Source organism: Nothobranchius furzeri, chromosome 13, assembly GCF_043380555.1.
Source record: "Nothobranchius furzeri strain GRZ-AD chromosome 13, NfurGRZ-RIMD1, whole genome shotgun sequence".
Lineage (NCBI taxonomy): Eukaryota > Metazoa > Chordata > Actinopteri > Cyprinodontiformes > Nothobranchiidae > Nothobranchius > Nothobranchius furzeri.
In genome coordinates, this window is record NC_091753.1 from 21,369,232 (window position 1) to 21,386,498 (window position 17,267).

Here is a 17,267-nt window from a genome sequence, read left to right on the forward strand (position 1 = left end):
TACAACTTTTTTCAAATCTGTGCACATTTTATTAATCACAGCAACTGTTACACATTTTTGACCATGTCCTACAGTCCGCAGTTGGGTTTCACCATTTTAACTTATGAGATGAAAGAAAGTAACACCTGAATATCACATTTACTTAATATTATCTTTAAAATATTTCAGTTTCCTAAAATGTCACATGAAATTAGTGGAATCTTTGTAGTAGCATGGTTAGCAACTCTGTGATAAGAGGGAATTAAGTGCAATGAAAGACCTTTATACCAAGATGAGATACACAAAAGGATCTGAGCAGCCACATGATTCAGTGATTATAGGAATCCCTCACAGTCCACAGATTCTTGTCGTGTTTTGCCCATGTATGTTTGATCTCTGAATTGTGTGTACTGAAACTCTAATTTCCCTCTGGGATTAATAAAGTATCTTTGATTTGATTGATAAACCACCAAATGGTTCCCAAGCGCGGCTGTGTCAGCAGCTCACCACTCCCCCAGAGGATGGGTCAAAAGCGGAGAACAAATTTCACACACACAGTGTGTGTGACAACTGATGGGACTTTAATTCAACTGAAAAGTGTGGCACACCCAAGCTGGGTGAACTTAGGTATCATCAGTTGTCACAAATAACTTTCAACTAGATTTTTCAAAAGGTGTTATTGGCTGTGGTTTTTAGACCAATTCATTAGAATCACTACATTATCATCATTTATTTTTTTATTGCAACTAAACATTTATAGCTACTATGTTAAGATGCATGAATAGAAAGGTTTTAGCCTAGCTTGTTTTGCAGGTTTTCCTTTGTAGCTTTGACTCTCCGTCGAAAACGAAAAACTTCTGTATTTAATGGGCTTCAACTCTGTCCCACCTAGGAATAAATTAGTGATGTGTCTGTCGCAAACGAAACTGCTCTTTCTTGGAGAATGAGAGTGAGTGACACACACACACACACACACACACAAGCACACACACACGCACACACGCCTCTGATCTTCGTGAGAGATTTAATTTTGATTGTCACTTGAAAATGTGCTTTGTAATGCAATGAAAATTGTAGTAATAACAAAACAGCGAATCTAAGCGAGACCTGATCTAAAAATTAGTGAGTACAGTAAACATTATTTCCATTCGATAGAAGATGGGACTTCTGGGTCTGACTGCACAGCCAGAGAATTTTCCGCACTGTTATGATCTCAGGCGTTGAGCTTCTGCTATAAAATGTCTGTGGAGTCAATAGCACGTTTGAGTCCTGCCGACCTGTAGGGCTTGAGTTGATTAAGAAGTGGAAAGTCTGGAAAACAAAACATGACTGTATAAAGACATTGTGTTCTGCCTTAGAGAATTAATGCCTTTAAGTTGCATATAAACGTAAATAAGCTGCTATTTTTGCTTGGGACTGAACTATTTCCACAAAAACAAACGTGATAAATGATGAGCAAGATTGCTAAGCAAGGAGAAAAACCTTAAGAATAAATTAATTCTTAAAAGGTCTGTGTATATTTAACTCCTAATGGGACAATGGGATTTGACAGAGAACCCAACACCAATATTCTCACCAAGCTCTCTCAGTAATGTCTTTTGCATAGTTTGACATTCTGAGAATTAGGTTGTTTTACTATCCAGCAGAGACTTAAATCATAAGATAAATGCTACACTAATATCATATTATAATTATAGTATTCAAAAACAAAACATCTCTATCAGCACCCATAAAGCTCAATGATTAATTAATCACAAGTTATTTATTTCGTTTGTGCAAAAACTGCAGAACAGCTTTACCGATTTACTGATATTTATAAAGTTCTTGAATGGAAGTTTAGGAGCAGCACAAGCAGTGGAAACTGCAGAGGCCAGGAACGTCTCAAGTAGCAAAGCCTGAGCAACCTTTTGTTATGGTAGTTTAACTGTTTCATTGCCATAGTTGATTTGGATCAAACGGTAACAAGGTCTCAGATGAGTTTTGAGCAGTTCAACCCCTTGAAAGACAGCATACCTTTGAGGGGTTTTACTTCAATTGGATTGGCACAACTAATCAGAACAATGAGAGGACATGATGGCCAACCAGAGGGTAGCAGGCATGGGAAAAATCACTTTCTTCACATCATTTTACAGCGGTCACCACCAAATCTCAGGGGCAGAATTGTTCTACGCACACTGCAGAGATCAGGGCCATTTCTCAATATGCAAACTCTTCTAAACCTGTGTACTCACTCCCTTGTGAATCATCATTACCACTGGCCTAAGTACTGTTCCAATCACAAGTATGTATCACAACAAGTTTGCTCAAAGTTCCATCCATCCATCCATCCATCCATCCATTTTCATCCGCTTATCTGGAGTCGGGTCGCGGGGCAGTAGCCTAAGGCGAGAGGCCCAGACTTCCCTCTCCCCAGCCACTTGGGCCAGCTCCTCCGGGGGAATCCCAAGGTGCTCCCTGCCAGGTGAGAGACATAGTCCCTCCACCGTGTCCTGGGTCTACCTTTAGGTCTCCTCCCGGTTGGACGTGCCCAGAAAACCTCACCAGGGAGGCGTCCAGGAGGCATCCTGACCAGAAGCCCGAGCCACCTCAACTGGCTCCTCTCAATGTGGAGGAGCAGCGGGTCTACTACGAGCCCCTCCCGAATGACCGAGCTTCTCACCCCATCTCTAAGGGAGAGCCCAGCCACTCTTCGGAGGCTGAGGTGGCTCAGGCATCCAGTTAGAATGCCTCCTGCTCACCTCCCTGGTGAGGTTTTCCAGGCATGCCCAGCTAGGAGAAGACCTAAAAGAAGACCCAGGACACACTGGATAGACTATGGCTGGCCAGGGAAAGCCTTAGGATTCTCCTGGAGAAGCTGGCCCAAGTGGCTGGGGAAAGGGAAGTCTGGGCCTCCCTGCTTAGGCTGCTGACCCCACAACCCGACCCCAGATAAGTGGCTGAAAATGCATGGATGGATATACCTGCATGGGCAAAATCACATGGCATGGTATGGTATGAGTTATACATTTTGACACCCATCATTTTTCGGTTTACCGACCAGCTGTAATACTCAATTAGCTCATGCTGAACGAATCATGTCCTATTACCTCACCTATCTAGTCCTACACACCTAACCAAGTTCCTGCCCTAAATAGAAGACTAAAATGACAATAAATAAAATTGTTACCAAACAATTTTAACTGACCAGTTTCTACAGAATGATTGCAAACAAGAATACAAACACACTAATTCTTACAGATACTATAAAAAGGTGCATGTGGAATTAATGCTTTTACTCTCAGTTATGGACAAATATTAAAAAAATAAGCCCAACATTTCTACATTTGAAATAATTATTCTTTTGCAGCCATAACTGACTTTTCCCATTCCTTCTTCATGAATTTAGACAACTTCAACAAGGCCATGTTGCTTTTTAACAATCAGACATAAAAGGGCAGAACTTTGTGGCAGACCCTAAATCTACTTCACGCTAGAGGCCTCAGCAGTGCGCAACGGCAGCGGAACGTTGCTGCTTCAAATAGAAACCATTAAAGTCTATGGTAGAGGTATTCAATTCTGGGCCTGGAGGGCCAGTACCCAGCACGTTTTAGTGGTTTCTCTGCTCCAACACACTTGATTCGGTGGCTGAATCACCTGTGCAGCAACTATTCAGGCTCTGCAAAAGCTGGTTAATTACATACTGATTGAAATCAGGTGTGTTCAAACAGAGTTAAAACTAAAATTAGCTGGATACCAGCCCCCCAGGCCCAGAATTGAATGCCCCTGTTCTATGGGGTTGATCCAAACTGGCCGTGGCACAACATTTTCAGGTACGGGACACATCAATTTCCGCAGTCAACTTAGGGCTAGACAGGAAATCACACACTGTCTAAAATATCCATTAATTTTCAAAATAAAAGACTATTATAGCAATGCAATTTCATATCTATGTATGTCTATACATGTGGCCTAACAGCTCATTAACTTCCACCATCTTTAGAGAAGTGAAACGGTGTGATTTTCATGGCTTTAATCTTAGAAATGGAGAGGCACAACATTATATATAACATCAAACGGCGATATCAAACGTTATCTCCTTCTTTTACTTCTTTTTGGTCAAATGGTGGAAGGCAAACAAACTGCGACCTTTGACGTCTCGAGGGACTGCTCAGCTTGCAAGCAGACCGCTTACCATCACTCATGCCTCCAGTGTTAAGTAGGGGTAACAATTGTGGTTCTGTTAGCTTCGAAGCTACATATCTTTACATTATGGAGGCTACAAGGACTTATTTAAGTGTCAATATGGACTTTCTTAAAATAATGATAGGGTCCTGCTGACATGTCTTGATTGAATAGATTCTGTGTTGCTGTTGGCCAAATCAGTTGTACTGCTCATTTTTCTCATTCATCTGCAGTTCTCTGGACAAATTTTCAATTAAGTGTCAAAAAGGCTCGTGACCAAACAGTTTGCCTCTTGTAAAAGAAAAAGGTTTATGTTCACATTCACATTTAAAGTTCTATTTTTGGAGATAAGAAGTTTATGCTTTACAGCAATGGTCTAGAAATGTTGAAGTAGCACTTCACAAATGGGTGAACATTGCAATGACAAGATATGGTCAGATGAACCCAAATTTTTACAAATTTTTCTCTGTTCTTCAATGATAAACCACCAAATGGGAAGGGGTAGAGGTGTGATTGCTGCCTATGGAAATTTCTCACCAACCGCACCAGGCGACCACCCTGAAACCGGTAAGGGAAACCACGGGCAGTGAGGCCATTACACTGGCTAGTTATTGTTGAGCATGGATTACTATACCCTTTATAAAAGACCTGCTCAACAAGGACAAAAACAGCATGGCTCCTTACATCTAAAAGACTATGGGTTGTTATTGTTCAAGCAGTCTTTTGTAATAGTAATTCAGCACACATTGACACAGTGATAAAAATATGGCATATATTGTGCAGCTCAAACATTTTCATGATTAGTTAATACAAGATGGCCTAACTAGAGTCACTTTACCAACAATCAAAACAAGATCAAACCAGTGACAGAACTGTATGAGTTCATGATGCAGTTCCATTCATTTCTTTGTTTATTTGTGCCACTACTACCAGAGTAGTAATGGCTTTGTTAAAAAATTTAAATCTGTCCCCTTGCTAATAAAAAAAAACATTTGCTTTTAACAAGAAACATTAAAATGTCCCCACAAGTTTAAATACTTCCACCTTAAAAACATTCTACACAGCTTAAGTCAGGACAACGATCTATTAAACCTCCGATATCACAATGAAAGCTAAAATTACTTTCTGATCCAGGTGAGATCTTAGTAAATGGTGGGGTTCAGTGCCCCCAGACTCCTCACCTGCTCTGGAAGTAGTTTGCTAGTTCGGATGCTTCATGGTTCAGACTCCTCAGGTGTACAATTAAATTGCCAGAGTTGGTGAACATGGCGCCGCATGTTTTGCACTCATAAATCCGCGGCTTGCGGATTATGTGTCGGGAGACCCTCATGTGGTGCTTATATTCACCGAAGGACGTGAATGTGGCGCTACAAATCTGGCACCGGAAACAGCGTTTACCTTCGTGCTTCAGCCGATGCATCTTTAGGGAGTAGGCCCGTGTGAACTTTTTCCCACAGCGGTCACACTGGAAAGGTTTAATGCCTGGACAAAGGGACGAGACAAAACTTTACTTTTTAATGATCAATTCATCAGCATCATCACTCACTAGTTTTTAAAAGAGAATGAGGGCAGGCGAAGCCTTTCAGCATGTGTAACCACAAAAATGATCCTTTGCTAGCAGATGTTAAGTGCTCACCATAAAGTAATCAAGTCACTTGCTGCAAATTTTGTCTGTAGCATTATTACATAATATCCCTGCACACGGGTATTAAAAAAAGAGACATCAGATATAATTTAGACAACAAAATTATTGGGTTTTCCAATTTCTCAAGCCTAAAAGCGTGCAATAGTCCCTACTACACGAGACCACTTATACATTTTGTCTCCGTTTGTTTAAACTTGACCTAAACTTTATGCATTTGACCTTTTTAGTCAACAGAAAAAAAATTCTCCGATACATTCAGTAGAAAATTATAAAAAAGAGGAGCCTTTTTAAGTATGACCAGAGGTTGCGTCAGCCACTGCCTGAGCTAAACATTCAAATCACAGAACGAGACGCTTCACAGTAGTAACCAAAGAAAGATAAAAATAAAACGTGTAGAAAGGTTCCATCACTGAATCTGCTTCATTAATTATGACCCTTTTGTTCATTCCCCAGCTGCTCACCATAACTCCAGCTATGTGATGGCAACAGCGCTGAATCAGCTGCTCAACTACACTTAATATATGTGGGACAAGCGGACCACATTGATTGCCAACAAGTGTCTTCAGAGTTTTAAAAAAATTGCATTAAAGACCAAGTTCAGTCATCTTTTCAACATGTTTGCAGTGGTCTCTAGTGTAAATGAATGCCTTGTGAGTGGATCTCTGTGGGGAAAAAGTGCTCTTGGGCTCCTGTTTCAAAAACTAGAACTGGAGCCGGAACAGAAATCGGAAGGATGTGCAGTCTTACTCAGAATTCCTGATGTTCAGACATCTCACCTCTGATCGGCTCACAGCAATACGACTCCACCACTGACTGTTTGCTTTGCAACATGAATGTTTTATCTTCAAAAAAAAAAAATAAAAAATTAAATAAAATAAAAAAAGCCTGAAGGAGTTCTGCTGTGTTGTGGACTTTCTGATGCCGTTGGCTTCCAATAGCAGAGATGCGCTCTGCTCTGTCCAGGACAATAAACCAACAAAAGCCTTCCCCGTTGCGAGTCTAGATGGGCGAGTCCATGAATCCTGCTTTTAGTGTGATGTAGATCTGTCAGGTTTTTCTAATCTGAGTGCTTCCCCATACATTTTCCATCAGCTGCTAATGCAGGAAATATGGGTAGAAGACCACTTTCATGTTCAGCCTGTGTAGGAAACTCAGTGACTAATCATATTTCAATTAAAAAAAAAACTGTTTCTCAGTGAACTCGCTCTTTAACAAATGGACTGAAAGTTGTAGAAGAAGCTAATTTGCTGCATTACCAACACATCATATACATTTCTCAGGATCTTTTCTGACCCACTGTGGCAATACTATTCTGTACATAGGTATGTAATTTTCATTATCCCTACTTTACCTACCGGAATGAATGAGCATGTGCTGTTTGAGGTTTTGAATGCGTGTGAATCTGACTCCACAGGTTGGACACTGAAAGGGCCGATCAGGGCCATTGGTGCCAGGTCGAGCTGATGGGCTTATATAGAGGTGGTATGGATACTGAATACCTTCCAGCCTGAAAAATAAAGAATGAAAAGTTTTAACTTTCAATCACTATAATATGGTCAAGTTAATCTGCCCCAAAATTATTGCTAAAGGTAACCATTTTTTGTTAGTGAATAGCAAACTGTCATTGTCATGTCATCAGAATTTGTCTAATATATTCTAAAAATATTTTACACTTTATGTTACTGAGAAGTCATAATTGTAAAGGAAATGTATGTAAAGAAACACTGAAAGAAAAAGAGGCTGCTTATGGTAGTTTCACATCTGGGCCGGCACAGACCGGGCTGGGTGGTGTCAGTCAGGCCCCTGCACCCGTAGGGTTTTTTCACACACCAATTTGTCAGGAACTGGGAAATCTCTGAGCAAGTGGGCGGGGCAAAAGATGAGCTGAAAGGTATGTGGTGTCTCCCTTTAACAAAGGAGGCCGTGAGCGGCCGTGTGCTCCTCACAGCAGTGAGAGAGAGAGAGAGAGAGAGCTGCCACAGTTTCAGTCAGTGCTGTTACATGCACACTGAACAACATCCAAGTCAATCCAGGTCAATCTTATTGTAATAAGTTGGGAGACTTTATCCTAGTTTTCATGGGCATTAGAAAACAGACCTCTCAAATAAAGTTCATTCCACTCCGGTACAGTAGGTGGCGACATACCCTTTTTTATGTCTGCATTCTTCCGGTTAGCTTATAGCAACACCAGCAGTAAACAGAGGCTGACGGAAGTGAAGCAAACAGAATTGAAACAGGATATGCACAATGGAAGAAGGAATGGCCTGTATTTGATATAGTGCCCTCTAGAGTCCTGGAACACCCTAAGGTGCTTTATAGTACAGTCATTCACCCCTTCACACACACATTTACACCCTGGTGGTGATGAGCTACATTGTAGCCACAGCTTCCCTGGGGCACACTGACAGAGGCGAGTCCACTGTACACAGGTCCCTCCGAACACCACCAGCAGGAAACGAGGCTTATGGGCTCGACACACGGGAGGCGACAAACGACCGCGATCAGTGAAATTTGTCGCAGTCGCTTTTATTACCTGACACACGGGAGGCGACCTGCGACAGCGGCCAGCAGCAAAGCCGTCTACGCGTTCTGTTCCATGGCGAAATCGAAACTTCCATTGTTTTGTTTGGCTGTGTCAGGTTGGAGGGAATTAAGGTTATTTAAGCAGTTCAGAGTTAAAAAAGTGGTAGATATGTTTCACATGGTGCTGCTAGAGTTATGTGAAATCTTACTTCTGATTTTACTATATAAAATATAATAATAATCAACTTCTCCTTCATGTTTGCTCTGAGATGTACGGAGCATACTGTCCGCTCATTGGTCAGTGCATGAAACCTCCGTTGAATGGTCCTCGTCCGAGCGACAGCGATGAAAAGTTGAAAATGTTTCAACTTTCTGGGATCGCCTGGGTCGCCTGTGCACGACACGCGCACGAGCACTAAATTTCACACGCACGTTTTTCGCGTTTCGCTTGGTAGGAGGTAGACCCGCGATTATCGCTTTGCTGCGCATGTCCCATTGAAAATGAATGGAGGAGAGGCGATATCGCCTCCCTTGTTTAAGACAATTAAGCTGCGAAGCACCGCAAAGTGGATCGCTCACGAAATTTGTGCGTTGTCTGCTCCTCCTTTGTTCACATCAGATGGAAAATTTCAACGAGCGCTTTTACTCACTCCTACTGTTTTCCAAACCCCACCCCTGTGCCTTTGCTGTGTGTGTGTGTGTGTGTGTGTGTGTGTGTGTGTGTGTGTGTGTGTGTGTGTGTGTGTGCGCGCTTGCATTCACATTTATTAAATACATCTTTTGCTGTAAAAAGTGCATTTAGAATTATGAAAAGGCCGTGTTTCTCTGCAGGAGTGTGTTTGTTCATTTTCATCTCTAGTCTGTTTAGATGCACAAAATTTATCACATAAATTGCAGTGTTTTATATAGAGAATTTTTTATTTTGTTAAATTTGGTTAAAGTTCCCATTTTCATGTGACAAATGCCCAGCCTAAAAGCCGACACCTAACGAAAGCAAAGCTGAAAAGAGAAAAAGCACTGGCATTAACACTTCTTTTATAAGACTCTGAACCAAACTGCAAAAAGGAGTGGTCGACAAATGTTGCTAATTCTACTGTTGTATTCTCGTCATTAGTTGTTCTCATCACTCCCTGGGTGCATTTTCATTGGTTGATTGCAGATGGGAGTCATAGACTTTCAAGCAGTGCTTGAGGACTACTGGAGGCCGAGGTTGTGAAGATGCTCAATAAACTGTTGCCAAGTTGGTCACACTGGACGGCAACAGACTTGCAAATGGTCACCATTTTTTGTCACGATTTTGTTTAAGTCATTATTTCCTCTTTAAAGCAGCCAGTTTGTCATCCAATCAGAATTTTTGCAGCCCTGTTTATAGCAAGACAAATGTACAGCACTGTGAATGGTCAGAGCAGAGAGTGCAACAGGGAGTAAATTAGTGTGTGTCTCAGATGAGTATAAAATCAAATAGAAATTTTCCTTCAGTTGGCTGGATAATCACAACAATTATGACAAGGTATGTGTTGCAGAGCCAGCCAACCTGATGCTAGCCTCCACCTTTCATGATAAATGTTAAACAACATCCTCAGAGGATCGGAGTCTAGCAGCTGCTGTGTTTGCTAAGTCCAGTGACACAGAGAGGACATCGTTGCTAATCTGGTATCTATACCCCGCTCAAGATAACATTGAATGAAAGGCTGCGAGTAATTCAGAAAAAGACCCACAGCAGGTCTAAATCTAGAGCAAAAGAATGACACCTTTGGATTACAAACAAAACTAATGGGCCACTGCATTAATGCTGGTATAGCATTAGCTTTTTGATGTGGAAGATTCTTGAACAATGTCTTATTCATTCAATTTTCTAGTGAAGAGTTTTATTCAGATTGCAGACCGAGTTATCAAATGTCAATGGTAAACAAAATAGATAATCAGGCGGTTCAATCCAGGACACCACGACGACTACCTACTAGGCCGAACCCATTTCACCACAATGATGAAAAAGAAATATGAAACAACTTTTAAGGTGTGGGTGTGTGTGTGTGTCTGCGTGTGTGTGTGTGTGTGAGAGAGTGAGAGAGAGTGAAAGAGTGAAAGAGAGAGAGAGAGTGAAAGAGTGAAAGAGTGAAAGAGAGAGAGAGAGAGAGAGAGAGAGAGAGAGAGAGAGAGAGAGAGAGTGAGAGAGAGAGAGTCAGTCATCAGTGATTGGTCAAATAATACTTCCGCCTAAAAAACAGAGCTGGTTTACAAAAAGTTGATGTATGACACGGATGGAAATGTTTGAACCAAACATTTATTGTTGTTTTTGACGTGCTTTGCAATGGGCCTATCGCATGTCCTGTTATCGCGATGACGAAAACTTTTCGATATATTGTGCAGCCCTAGCGTACAGGTGTAACTTGAAAAGTGTGTTTACAGAATACTGTAACCTTGAGAAAACATAAAGGGAAAAAAGAAGGGATGCAAGAATGGACCGTTGTGGTATACACCACTCCTCAAGAGAAGGTCTGCACATACCAGAAATGAGTGTAAAAACAGTTATAGAGAGTCTAAGTCACGCCCATCTACTTCCGGACCATGGGTCCCCAGAAGAACAAAAGCTATTTTCTAGTTCCACTTGTTATGTGCCATGGATTTCACGTATGATTTCTGTGAATTAAAAAAAAAAAAAGCATTTTGATACCAAGAACGGGGGGGAAACGCTATTTTAGGTTTTGTGTGAAAATAAGTCCAGGACCACAAATGCGCTTCACAGAAGTGACGTCATCGAACCAGATATGGAGAAAACTAAGGGAAAATGGCAGTAAGTTCAGCTAACTTCAAATCCTTCTCACAAGAGGAAAGAACCACCATAAATCCGGTCATGTGATAAGTAGCAGCTACGCTAGGGGAGAAACTATTACGTGGTGACGTCACGTATGCGACGTGCCGATGTAGTCATGCTAATTACGAACTTTTACAAGCTGATAAATCTCCAAGAATGAGACGGGCATGGTCGAAACACCCACCATTAGTTTTGATTTAAATTGCAGTACAACATATGTGCAATCCAGGGTCTAAGGCAAAGTGGATTAGAAAATAGCTTTTTCAGCCCCGTTGACTTGCATTCATTTGTTCGTTCTTCCGGGGACCCATGAGCCGACCAGAAAGGGAGGAGACTCAGGCTCTCTATACAGCTAAGTTTGTAGCCCAGTGAGGTAACATGCATCAGTGTGCCATGATCTGAGTCATGATTCTCCACTGTTGGTTATAATTATACAAATCTTCTTTCAATTCCTCCTGGGTAATGTGGAGTCTCACAGCATTGTGGTGAAGATATGCATCACTGGTTTAATGTGTGACGTTAGCAGACTGTCCAATTACAGGTCAGGTTAGCACTCACACAAAAAGGTCCTGAGGCTTTGACATAATAAAAACCACCAATCTTCAACAATCATGCATAATCTCAACATCCAATTTTATTATCCTAACAGGTGTGGCCCAGACACCCTGTCATTTTATTCACAACTATATATTACTGCTTATGACGTAGTCACTGCAAGTTCTAACAAACAATTCAAAGAAGTGATGATACCTCTCATCATCCTCTGCATGTCCTCCAGCATTAGAAGTGCTCTGAATAGAAGGCAAGCTCTCCGACACTCCTTCATCCATCGATCCTTCAAAAGAGGAGGAAAAAATAACCACGGAGTCTGGATTCATGGCTTTGATGGCAAATCATCTATTTAAGAACGGATCCTATTAAATACCATTGTAACAAAATGTTCAAAAGTACAGGGGAAAAAATTAATTTTTCATTTACTTTTTTTGTGGAAGAGCTAAAAAGTCTTTCTAAAAACATTTTGGTCCACTGAACAACAGAAATTTCAACTGAAATCATTCAAATAAAATCCCGTAGGCGGATAAGTGGGAGCAAGCTGAAGCAGGTCTGACAGAATGACTAAACTGAGTCAGGACGCTGCTTCTTCTACAGCCAACATCATCATCAACGCAGTGACCAGTGGAGCCAGGGCTAGACAGCCTCGCATCTGTCAGTACGCCCCAGGGCAGCTGTGGCTGCCTTGTAGCTCATCACGTGTGTGTGTGTGTGTGTGTGTGTGTGTGTGTGTGTGTGTGTGTGTGTGTGTGTGTGTGTGTGTGTGTGTGTGTAAAGCACCTTGGGAGGTTGTAGAACCCTAAAAAGTGCTATATAAATACAGGCCAGTCTGCATTCATTTATTTTTATGAATAAAAATTGAAGAAGGAACATAGAACCATCCTATATTTCAGTGTTTTCAAGTATTATCAATCAGGTAATATTGCTCCTACCTATAGAAGAGGACTGTGGACTGATAAGCAGCTCCTCCTGGACCTGCTCACTCCCTGGCACCGTTTGCTGATCACTCAGTGAGCTCTGTGAAGCGCTGACCGGCTGTGATGATGCTTCCTGAACCTCTTCATCGCTAAGGCGCTCCACTTTCACCCTGACGTCCTCCTCTTCAGCTGCAGCTGGTGATGACACTGCCTTGGAACTCTCACACGTCAAGAAGTCACTAAGCCGACGAGAAACCACGCTCTCCGAGGTCCCAGGAGCACCTTGCTCTAAACAACGTGGGCTCTCTGGCAGCTTGGATTTGTCGGAGTGAAACCTACGGTCGATGCCAAATGGGAAAGTCCAGGGAAAAGCCAGGGACGACTCCACAGGCTGAGCCGGGCCATCAGAAAATGATAGAGATGGGTTAGGAATTTGAGGGGAGGTGGTGACCATTTGTGTAGTGCATTTGAGTGGACTCTCAGGTGACGCCATTCTCACAAAGGTTTTTCGTTTCCGCCGTGATTCCCGACAAATGGGGACATTTCTCTCCATCACGCTGCAGTCAGATGACACAGGTGAGACGCTGCCATCCAGTGGCGTCAGGGTACAGTTAGATGAAGCACTTTCAGGTGCTGCTTCATGCGGTTTATCCGTTATGTTGTTGTGGTTTGTTGAGTTCCACAAAATACTCGACTTCATAAACTCTGAACATGTGCTGGCAACTGCAAACATCTGCATGTAACTGGCAGCTGCCAGAACATCAATAATATTCTCTGTGCTTATTGAAAGAGTGGAGGTGTAAGCATATTCCAACAGAGGGGCAAACCCACTGACTGTCACATGATGAAGGTCCAACACAAACTTATCCTCCTCCTCTGGCCGGCCTATGAGTTTGGAACGGAAAAATTCACTGCAGCAGGCCAAAACCACTTTGTGTGCTAGGAAGAGCTTGTCTTGAACCCGAATGGTAACATCACATAAGTGACCTTCATTGCGTAAAGCGTTAAGCTTCTCCAGCATCTCCTGGCTGTGGGAGGTCGAGCTGTGTGTGAAGGTTTTGACCCCCATGTTGGAGTCTCAGAGACCCTGTAAAGAGTGTGTCCTACAGAGAGACGATAAAAACTGATTAGTCTGCGGGTTGATGCATGCGTTTTACATTACAGCTCTACCTCTACTAAAGAATAAAGTGAAAAGGAATAGTTGCTATTTTGTGTAAAGTCCCTTATAGTTAACATTAGTTTTAATCATAAATATGTCAAAGCTTCAAATGTTACCCAGGTCCTTAAGACAAAACAACTAGGTTAAAATAATGACATAATCTCAGTGAAAGCCCAAAAGTTACCTGAGTTTTCAAATGCCAAAACTCGCTTTAGAGTAAGAAAATAAAATTGGATGGTGCAACATAGAAGGTTTTGTGTGTCCGCTGAGAGAAATCTAAAGGTGCTCTCTGAGGAGAACGAAGCCTAAGGGGACTTAAAAGCAGGATTGGGAGAACAGAGGATAAAATGCCAAGTTATGTAACAACAATCAAAGCAGATGCGCAGTCATGCGAGCCAAACCCGTGTGGAGGCCAGCGTGCTGCAGGACGCTCAGCAGCTGTCCGTGAAACGTGGACTCTCTGAGGCATGAGATTTTCCATCAAACAAAAGCTGGAGGGGGCTCTCGAAGGGAGAGAGCACATACTGGCCAGAGGAAAAGACTCTTGGGCGACGGTGGCCCTGTAAATGCAATTATGGAACTGGGCTGCTGCGATGTAACCAAGGTGCAATCTCCGCACGACAACAGTGAAGCCAATGTGGAAGTGACAAATTATCTGCTAGTGGTTGGCTCAAGTAAGGAGCAAGTTCCCATTGACTCTCATGTGAAAAATGCCAACTTCACAGCAGAAATGTATTTATTTACTTAACCTGTTTTAACCAGATGAGTCAATTGAGAACTCATTTATAGTGATCTGGTTAAGAGGCAGAAGCAACAGATGCATAATTAGCTTTACACCAACAAAAAACAGACAGGCAAGATAAAAACAAACACGATCAAAATAAGACATGAAGACAAAAGGGCTGTTTTCATTTACAATATGTACAAACAATCAAATCAGACTTAAAACAGTCTTTAAGTACCCAGAAGCAGACACATTAGAAACTATTGATTGTAATGAATTATGGAAGGAAGATGATAGAATGTAGGTAGTGAGCTTTAATGATTTTTGCAGCTCTTTCCAGTCTTTGGAAGCAGCAAACTGCAATGAGGAGCAGCCAAAGGAGGTGCGAGCTTTGGGAATAACCATAGAGATTAGGTTACTGGAACGTAAATTGTGCTGGGTGTTGGAAGCAGGGTTTCCCCCAGCGCTTTATAAGCCTGGTGGCCTGCCAGGCTTTGCTTGGCCACCCGCCAGGCTAAGCGTCATGCCCCGCCCCCCTCCCCGACCCTACCGTGTCTGCTGACACGAACGGTGCAACGAAACTAGAGCCCTCCATCAGGTGATACTGATGAGAAACAGCAGCGGAACGTGTGCAAACCCCCCACCCCACACACACACACACACACACAACTGCTCTCACGAAGAAGCACTATGGGACGGAGTGTGCGTCTGATATCCTGACTTATCAGAACAGGAAAGGTTTTTCCAGGCTCTTCTGGTGTGATCCTTCTGCTGCTAGAGTCCATCTGGAGCAGCTGTTGTGGTTCAGAGATGCTGTTCTGCAGATCTTGGTCAGTAAGCAGTGGTTATCTGAGCTGCTATTTGAGGCATCTTCACTACATCTAAGTGAACAAAAACCCATAGCTGCTGCCTTCCGGTTGGATGATCAGATAGCTGTGTAAACAAAATGACTGAAAAAATAAACCCAATAAAATGGCTGGGGACTGTGCGTGTGCGTGTGTGTGTGTGTGTGTGTGTGTGTGTGTGTGTGTGTGTGTGTGTGTGTGTGTGTGTTCACTCGAATGAACTACAGAACATGGTAGAGGCCAGCCGATATATTCAACTTCTTCCTATATCAGCGGAAATTATTTTTAAAAATTGGTTAAAAAAAAATTTTAAATCAGGCACCTGTGTGGCCCAGTAACCGGTGTAGCGGTAAACCCCGGTAAAAAAGTTGACAATAATAACCGTCTTGTTTTTTTTTTTTAAGTATATTATCTTGGTGGATTACCGTGGCTGCTGTGTAGGCGCGGTGACCTTTACCAGCCACCGTATCATCTGCTGAAGTTACCGGCGGCACATGTGCACTTTGTTTTTTACAACTAGGGTTGTCACGGTAACCAGTGTAGCGGTTAACCCCGGTAAAAATGTTGACAATATAGTTTTTTTTTTTTTTTTAAGCAGACACCCCCATGTTGAAATGACGCTATGCATTACGGGGCTCCCAGGGGCAGATAAGAGTTGGTCTCTCTCCGAGAATAATTATGAATTTGTGACATTTTCCCAAATCTGCAAAGCTCACTGGAACACAAACCGAGGACAATATTTTCCTGATATAGGGTTTATTACTCAAGTAAGGGTAAAAAAAAGTATCTGATTAGAAGGCTACTTGAGTATCATCTGATCTAATATGTTTAAATGAAGACAAACAGACAAAAAAGAAGTAGTTATGGGCAAATATTGGTATTTTAAAGACTAAAGGGGAAAAATGTAAACAAATAAACATAATTACAAAATAACACATTTTAGGCAAAACTTAGACACAGACTGAGGACAATATTTCCTGACATGCAGGGTTTATTTAGTTGTCTGAAAATGTAACGTTTAAAAAAAAAAACGCGATAATACCGAAAACCGTGATAATTTTGGTCACAATAACCGTGAGGTTAAAATTTCACACCGTGACAATCATAGCCACTACTAGACTGAAGAAAGGACCCGAAGGACCCAACACACTGTGAGCCAGTCTTAAGACAAGATAACATGCAATGTCAATTTGGCCTTTAAAATATATTTATCGAGTGGTAACCAAACTCGACATGTAACCCGTTTAGCATTCTAGTGAATAAGCTTGTTAGTTTCTCCCGGAATTTTTCAAAGCTTTAAGTTTCAATTCCTAGTTTCGATGCCCAGTCCGCCAACCGGAAGAGAAATCTGCAACTGATGTCCTTTAAAAATATGTGCTCTGCAAATTCTGATTAACGCCTTTCAGAGCTGGTCAAACCAGCTGTCCGTTGCTGCTACAATGGAGCCTAGAAATGCCATGAACACAGCATCACTTCGCCCCCTCCCTTCCTTTCACTCACACTGTAGGCACACAGCAGCAAAAATGTAAACAAATATATGCCAGACTTTTACTCTGTGACACGGTTGTAAAGTTTATATCCTGCAACGAAAATACGGCGCGGAGGAAGCTTGTTGAACGCATCGAGAGAATAGATTTAATAAGAATTTTAAAGAAGAAACTCAGGGTGGAGTGAGGCGAGTTAGTAAGGCTCGCTGCAGAAATAAAAACACGGAGCATCAACAGTCAAACGCAACACTCGTCTGTAACCCATAAAATAAAGAGCATCAGGCTAGATCAGCAGCTTATGATGACACTTGGTTCTGCTCACTAGGAGCTGCTACAGATATAAATACATATAATTAGCGATGGGCAATATATCGGCATTCACATCGGTATCGATCAATGTTAGTCTATTTTCAATATATCGGTATCTGTCTGATTTGTAAAACTAGGCCGATTTACATTT

The 17,267-nt window shown here is 42.0% G+C and overlaps 1 protein-coding gene across 2 annotated transcripts in view; it reads right to left on the minus strand.

Annotated features, from left to right (window-relative positions):
• zbtb44 (zinc finger and BTB domain containing 44) overlaps nucleotides 1–17,267 on the minus strand; it is a 37,441-nt gene that overhangs the window by 12,879 nt on the left and 7,295 nt on the right. Inside the window, exons 2-5 of one of the 2 annotated variants that reach the window (XM_015952091.3) lie at nucleotides 12,608–13,695; nucleotides 11,874–11,958; nucleotides 7,141–7,292; nucleotides 5,322–5,622 (exon numbers count right to left, since the gene is read on the minus strand). In XM_015952091.3, coding sequence (XP_015807577.3) covers nucleotides 5,322–5,622; nucleotides 7,141–7,292; nucleotides 11,874–11,958; nucleotides 12,608–13,661 — 1,592 coding nt within the window. In that variant the 5' untranslated portion in view covers nucleotides 13,662–13,695. The remainder of the gene's footprint in view (nucleotides 1–5,321; nucleotides 5,623–7,140; nucleotides 7,293–11,873; nucleotides 11,959–12,607; nucleotides 13,696–17,267) is intronic. The other variant, XM_015952092.3, reaches the window with a different exon arrangement.